We start from the raw sequence: 7,896 nt of genomic DNA on the forward strand, positions 1-7,896 counted from the left end.
ACTCTCACAGAGGAAAGAAGGTCTCTCACGGAAGGAGAGAAGGTTATTGTTTAACCCAAAATATGTTTACACCCCCAATTTCACTAGCCATTGAAAATTGTAAGACCAAATGGCCAAAAACCTATAATTCCCCTTTTATTCCCTCCAATCCATTCCAACCCAAGTTCTAATTTGGACCTAAAACTTAAAACCTAAAATAAAAAGTCAGATTTAGGCCAAAATTAGTGGTGAAGCCCCCACCCACATGGGTGTGTCTCCCACTTGTTTGCCAATAAAATTGAGCACAACAGCTCACATTCATATGGGTTGTTGGTTATCCAACGATCCACATTTAATTTAGTTAATACTTGTTTGCCACTAAAAAGATAAATATTGCCTAAATACGAGTATCTTGGCAAAGAAAGACCAACACAACTGATAGCCTCCGCAAGAAAATTAACTACCCAAAAAATTGTTGTAGGAAATAGTTGAGAATGATCTAGCAAGCCATTTGTTATCCTCAAATTGCCACTAAACGAGCATTTTTACATATCTTGTTGACCGAAAAGCTTCAGCCGAAATACAAATACACTCTTTTTACTTCTTTCAAAGGTAGGTCATGTGAGTTTCAAATATACATTCTTTGTACCAAAAGAAATTGATCTGTTAGCTTGTTAACTTTGATGTTCGAATACGATTACCAATCGAAGAAAATGTTTCATCGAACTGATCTTTGTACGAAATGGTAGGAAACATAAACAAAAATCAACACTAATCCTTTTTCTTGCTCCTTTTCTTTCTTGAACCATGTATACAGAGTTTACAAGACAACCAGATTGATGTCCTACACATTAAAAGTCCTACAAATAAACGAGGATAAATTAAACAAGAACGCATAAACAAGTGCCTCCACTACTTGGACTCATCCATGTGGTCATTACGGTTACAAGATTCAGATCTTAAATCCTTCCTGTCCTGCCTCGACTCCTCAGACTCTGACATCTTTGAAACCGAATCATCAAGCGCCTCAAGAAAGGACAATACAGTGAACTTGTCTGCAAGAGCAAGAATGACATCCATGAATTATCATCATACAGAGTGATGGCATATAATCTCATTTGACGAGATCCTACATCCGCAAGTGGATGCAAAAGACTGAAAACTACATTAGCATCAGACCCTCTAGGTATAACCCCACGAACGACGACAACTCATTGACTCTTATCACAAGCATAAGATGCGTCTATCAAGTAGTTGGATTTTCTCACACGCTGGAATGTTTTATTGTCAAGTTACTAGGCAAGGCTCGATTTGAATTTAACCCAATAACGGTATAAACATTTTTTCAGTAAGAAGGGAAGACAAAAAATCATTCAGCAAGCATAGGTATACTAGCAAGCTACAAGATAATGAGTCCTTACATTTACTTGGGTCAATACCAAACTGCGTCAAATCTATCTGTCCTGTTCGAAGTACCTATAATAAACATTTAGGGAAAGGTAAAAGAAAGAAACAGCTTCACGCTCAATGAAGAAACAGACAATCAAAATGCCACAAGATGAGTTTTCAAATTCTTACATAAGCAAAGGAATTCATTTGTTGGCGGAAAGGTGGACTCTGCAGCAACTCCAATACATCCTCAGGAGACCATTGACCCTGTAACTCCAACCGAATTAAACAATGGAGAAAAACTAATGTATAAGAGATCAAGAATACAGAAAAGGTAGTGAACCAGAAATTTGCATACCTCAGGTAAGTAAGAACCTAAACCCTGTTCCAGTGGCAATGTCTCAATCAATGGCATAATCAACTCAGGTTTCAATATATCCTCCAAACTCAAGCCTAGACCCATAAAAACAAAAGTCACAAGATTAGAGCCATATTATATTTCAAGGAAAAACATTGGAAACAGCAGCCATTTAGGTAATACTGTAGATACTATAGTACAATGGGCCAGCATGCATGTTGTTAGAACTCTTTAGTAATCATTGACAGGTACCAATAGGGAACTAAGAGAGGCTAATGTGAAAAATTAAGGGTTAAAATCACTTTAGTCCTCTATGTGATCAATTCTGTTAGGTTCTGCTAATTAAATAAATCGATTTACACCTCACTACCAAACTTGCACTTCACAAAAGATTAACTGAACAATTGAGGGTCAATGTGGAATCTGGACATAACATATCGAGTAAAGTGAATGTTTGCCACAAGCAACTTGACAATACTGCCAAGACAGTTAGGAGAAAGGCCACAAAAAGGAAGAACGAAAACAGAAAAGGTTAAGGGCAATAGGGAAACTGAACTTCCTAGCAAATTATTCTTTTACATATGCAGTGCCCGCTGTGTCATCCTTTTTCAATTGTAATACTCTTAATTATTGAGCAAATTAAAGAAATAAATTATTCAGTGATAGAAGCAAACCAGGTCAACAATATGAACCCAATTGCAATATTTCTACATAGTACACGGGTTCAAAACATTTGACATGTCATGCTGAAGTAATTTCTAATGCATTAACAATTTTCATTACAGGAAATAAGCAAGATATTCAATATTCACACAACTGTTAAATCTTTTCAGTAAAAATTAGGAAGAGCATTTTGCATTAAAACTATGCAACAAATTAGATGGTTGAGATAACAAAAACTCTAATAAAATTCCTATACGGAGGAAACCAGTTCATATTTAATCACAAAAATTTGGATTTAAAGCATTATTGTATTTATCCCAAAAACAACATTAAATGTAAAAAAAATATTAAAAAAAATCATATTATTACCTTCATCTGTATCCACAGCCCTATCTGTAGATGGCAGAAGTGTGAATGTAAGTATTTCAATTTAAAAGAAAGGGAAAAACTTGTATAAAAATTTGTACTCCATGGAGAAAACATAGTACCGGCTGGCTCAATATTACTTAAGATTCTTTGAAGATCTTCCAATTTCACTGGGCCAGCTGAAGAAGTTACATCGCTACTTACTTCCCCACCCAAGTTTGGTTCCAGCAAGATTCCAGCTCTGGACAACATAACATTAATCATAAAAGAGTAATGTACTGCAAATGAGAAGAACATCAAGCAGAAAATGGCAAGCCAGATACAACATAAAAACTCTTTAAAGGTATCCAACATCCCTAATACCCGCCCATCTTAGTTTTCTTTGGGGAGAGTCTGATTGTAAAAACATAATTTTTAAAATATTATAATGATTACTACACCAGGAGGGGAAACTTTTGCTTTCTTGCAAGTCACTAGAAGAGACGAAAACAACTTCTATAAGAATTTGGAATTTAAGAAACCATTACAACAATTAAACAAACGGACTTGGTTCTGTCTATCTTTGATGAAAAAATGCCAATAAACTTACTAGTCAAGACAACAATTGTTTTATAAACTAACTAGTTAAATTATCTTGAATTATAACAAATTTATTTGGTGGCAGCCTATTTGATCTTGTTATATTTGGGGGCTACCCAATTGAAAGCACCCCAGAACTCAACTGTAAGTTCATCACTCTTGTTTCATTACTAGTTGCGGAGTTCTGCCACTTCCCCCTTCTCCCCATCTGGCTACTAAGAGAACAAAGTAGCAAGTTTCACTGCTATGAGAACTATACCTTGATGAAATATCATCATCAACCATATCTTCAGAAACTTGTAAGGGAATAGAACCATCAGGCCCTTCTTCGTCAAGGAACTCTGCTGAAGCATCAAGATAAACACAAAATCAAACTTGAGGCAGAAATGCAATAGAATACAGACTAAGCTCCCAGTCTTTGAACTTATATTAAACAGTTTAGTTAAAGTTGAAGCCTTAAGAATTTTTGTAGTACGAGAATTGAAATCTGAAAGGTGAAATCTCTTTAGTTTTATGTCACATTTTAGGTAATGTTTTACAATGTTCTATGATTTAACAATATAATATAAATATCTACGAATTAACATAATGGCATTTAATGCCAATGACAGGCAGTATTTCTCATGTATATGGTTGAGAACTTGAGACAAAGCTTAATACATCGCAATGATGCAGTTAACACAAACTTAAAGAAGAAAAAATAGACATAGAGCAGCTAAGATTATTGGTAGCCTAAAGCAATAAAATAAATTTAATATACCTAATGGTCGATTGAGGTAGTAATTAACAGAGCTACACAACTGTGAGTCACCTTCAGCTTTAGGCTCCTGGATATCACATTAACAATGTAAGTAAGAATCTTAGAACAATTAAAAAAAGGAAAACAGATTGTCAATGAACCTCACCTGCATCCAAAAGAAAAACTTCCTGTCATCGGTGGTGAACTTCAATATGTAGACCCTTCCTGACACTTGATTAACCTGATTGAACAAAAAGTTAATATATTGAACAGTAGTTTTATGAGGGGGCAGAGATACATCATGAAAATCCAAAATCTGATTCATACCTTTTCGAAAACTGCCTCGTCAGGAAATATAATCTGATCCTGTGGTACTTTCGTTAAGGAAACTTTAAGAAAAGTTTAAACAAATATTAAGTGGGAGAGTAAACAAACAAAAAATGGAATGTGAAACTGTGAAGTGAACAAGAATTACAAAAAAATAAATATGTACAAATAGAAGTGGAAAATTAAGAAAACATGGAAGAACAAAGACTTCCAAGAAATAACAACAATGATAAAAATGGTCATAAAGAGCTTAAAAATATCACATGCTTCAGAAAATTGTGAATAAACAGTTACCGCACCACAAAAAAGACTAGAAACTGGAGAAAGTCTTTTGCAAAAATGAAAAAGAAACCAGGATACATCTTCCACAACATTTAGACTACGATCAAGCCACTGAAAATGCACCAACCCCTCATCACCCTGATACAGAAAGAAGATAGATTTACTAAGACTCTGCTAGAAATGAGTTCAAATAAATATTAGATAGAATGCATGTCAACTTTTATATGCTAGAATTGATTAATAAAACCTCTCCAAGACTATGTCAACTTATACATACCCTTGCTATGCGAACAAGTCCTTTACGAGTATCAGGAGCAACCTTTTTCCCCTCAAAAACCATCTTACCAGCGCGAAACTCCAGCATAATTTCCTGTCAATATAGATTAGTTTGACAAAGAAAGTCCAAATGCTCAAGAAAACAAAAGATGAACACAGAGCAAGTGTATGCAGCTCACACACAGATGCAAGGATACATATGTATAGAATTCTGCACATACTTGCATAATTAAATGTTTGAATAACCAACATTCGATACCAACAAACAGCATAACAGCAAAGCAGATGTGGTAAAGTACGTGAAAAAAAACATGTAGCGTAAACTTATAATTTAAATTCTCTTAATAACAGAATCATGCAATTAGAGCTTCTGAACCTGTGTATAATATTGTGAATTTGTATATTTGCTCCCTAAACCCACAAAACTCAATGCAAGAAACAAATTTGTATAACACCAGCAGAGATTTTCCCCCTCATTTCCTTACGTCAATGGCATACAACAAAATGGAACATAGAAAGTAACAAATAATGTATAAAGGAGAAGCCAGTGCCATAATTCTACAAAGAAATACTAAACTTCTAAGCAGAACATATAAAGAAGAGAAGCCAATTTATTAAGGGTACTAATATATTAACAGATGTGATGAGGCTCCAAATTCAGTAGTTAGCCACGAGGTCTGTAAACTTAACAGAAGCTTCAGTGGATATGTCCCTAACAAAAAATTCTCATCTCTACCTATTTTACCTCGTCAGAATATAGAAACGCAACTCATACATCTCCAACCATATCGGCTAGTAAACCATAACTGATAATAGTTTCAATCCCGTTCCAATGAAACCTGACCTCACCACTTACAAGTCTTTCACCCATCTTTCTGTAGTCCAAACTATCAGTACGTACTAACCAGAAAAGCAAATGTTCACACCCATAGTCAAATGCCCAGTCTGTGAAATCCCCGTTCGCTGGAATAATGTTCAATGTTTATCTTATCTTGTCAATGAATTAAACTGTCACTTCTTAACCAACCAGGCAGTTTCAATCTCTTTTTCTTTTCTATGAAAAAGGGTCAAAATCAATTTCCATGTTCTTCGATTCAAATGCACATATATACCACATATTGAATAAACAAAATACTACCAACACATAATATATATATATATATATCTACATTACCTGCATTTGTGGGATAGCTGCGGTTGAAGATGACCCCATTATTCAATCAAGGGAACAAAACTGCAAGGAAGAACGAAGAGAAAACCAATGCAATATGAACCCAAAACCCAAGAGAAATAAATACAATAGAAAAACAAACAAACCCTAAAATTAGATAAATAATAATCAGCTTGATGATTATATGTAGCTGTCTCTATATATATGAATTTTTGGCGACAAGCTTTGAGAGATTTTGTTTCAGGAAAAGAAAGGGAGTTTTATTCAGGATTATTCTGGCTTGTTTTTAGCTATTCGAGGTAGGGGTGGGCAAGGGCACGGGCCGGGCCCAAATTTGGAGCAACCGGACTCGCCTCATTTTAAAATGCAACGGGACGGGCCGGGGCAGGTATATGAATTCCGAGACTTGGAACCGGACCTAACTCAAACAGGCCAGTTTGGGCCGAGTCCACAGGTCCAAATTACATTTGTTTTCAGAACAGGTTATTTGGATTGTCTATAAAAGTCTGCATAATCTCCGTTGTAAATATTTGCCGAGTACAGACTAATGAATTAAATTTTCTCATCAACCAAACATTATCTAATTACATTACTTGGATTTACAGAAACGTTCCACTAATCAACCAAACATAATCTAATTAAAAATACCCAAATCTGAAACAGAAGATTCAAATACATACAAGTCTGAAACTATCACAGGACATACATATATATATTCAAATTCAATTTAATTCAACAGAACATCAAATTCAATTCAACAAAAGAATTGAAATTGGAACAGAACAGAAGTCAAGATTCAAGAACCCAACAAAATCACAGCATCAGCATGTGCGGCTTCGGTAATCCTATGAAGGCAAATTTATGGATTGGGTTTGGGGTTTTCTTGAAATCCCATATGATTACAGAATGCAGAGAGTCAGAGATTGCAAAGTCAGATAGGGCATATATCCAGGAAACCCTAAATCCCTAAATCTAAGAAATTAATCAGAGAGAATCAGAGATTGCAGAATGCAGAGACTCCAGAGAGTTAAGATTTAAGAAATTATACTACCTTAATTTGGGAGAAGATGAGATGAAGGTGGTCGACTTCGATTCGCAGAATGGCGCTGGTGTTCTAGACGGCGGTGATGGAGTAGTCGCCGTTGGGAGGAGGTGGTGGTGATGGTGGTCGCAACCCGCAAGTCGCCAGAGGGAGACAGAGACAGAGACGGAGAATTGGCGATGGCAGCTGTCGAGGGCTCGAGTTGTGAATGAATGGGAGACGAAGGCCGAGTGTCCGTCGAATGGTGGAGGGTGGAGGGTGGAGGTGTGAATATATCCTTAAATTCATCTAATATCCCAGCTGGAAACCGTTCGGGCCGGAGGCCCGTTCCCCTTAATATTTGGATCCGCCCTGTCCCGTCCGTTTCTTTTATAAAATACTAAACCCGCCCCGAACCGAGAGGATACATCCAAACCTGTAGGTCTATGACCCGTTTACTCACCCCTAACTTAAGGCAGATGATGATTTGGGGCTTTCTCAACTCAAGCATCACTTTTGGAGATATTTACGAAAGTGACATTCGGTCTTAGTTTGGACGTGAGTAGTCGTTGTGTCTGGGTGAGAGTTGGCCAGATTTGGACGCGGTCCATTTATGACCCGAAAACGGACTATAAAATGTTACCGATGTTAGAGCTATGGGTGGGCACGATGCGGTTCGGTACGGTTACACCCTCAAACAGAATCGGAATCAGAAAATATCAACGATTCGATTCAGTGTGGTTCGG

The 7,896-nt window shown here is 36.4% G+C and overlaps 1 protein-coding gene across 2 annotated transcripts; it reads right to left on the reverse strand.

Annotated features, from left to right (window-relative positions):
- Nucleotides 1–744: 744 nt before the first annotated feature.
- On the reverse strand, nucleotides 745–7,476 carry LOC103959408 (26S proteasome regulatory subunit RPN13). Of its 2 annotated transcripts, none has more exons than XM_009371757.3 (14): nucleotides 7,181–7,476; nucleotides 6,133–6,192; nucleotides 4,960–5,052; nucleotides 4,761–4,820; nucleotides 4,401–4,439; nucleotides 4,240–4,314; nucleotides 4,095–4,161; nucleotides 3,594–3,678; nucleotides 2,878–2,996; nucleotides 2,759–2,782; nucleotides 1,727–1,821; nucleotides 1,558–1,635; nucleotides 1,401–1,455; nucleotides 745–1,034 (listed from the first exon to the last, which is right to left on the reverse strand). In XM_009371757.3, exons 2-14 carry the CDS (start codon nucleotides 6,169–6,171, stop codon nucleotides 892–894), a joined length of 972 nt encoding a protein of 323 aa, XP_009370032.2. In that variant the 5' UTR covers nucleotides 6,172–6,192; nucleotides 7,181–7,476; the 3' UTR covers nucleotides 745–891. The 2 variants fall into 2 exon arrangements, with proteins under 2 accessions (XP_009370032.2, XP_009370033.2); XM_009371758.3 differs by having other exon boundaries at nucleotides 3,594–3,675; nucleotides 7,181–7,474.
- Nucleotides 7,477–7,896: the final 420 nt, after the last annotated feature.

This window comes from the organism of the source record quoted next, unplaced genomic scaffold (genome assembly GCF_019419815.1).
Source record: "Pyrus x bretschneideri cultivar Hongxiangsu unplaced genomic scaffold, Pyrus_bretschneideri_v1 Contig36, whole genome shotgun sequence".
Classification (NCBI taxonomy): Eukaryota; Viridiplantae; Streptophyta; class Magnoliopsida; order Rosales; family Rosaceae; genus Pyrus; species Pyrus x bretschneideri.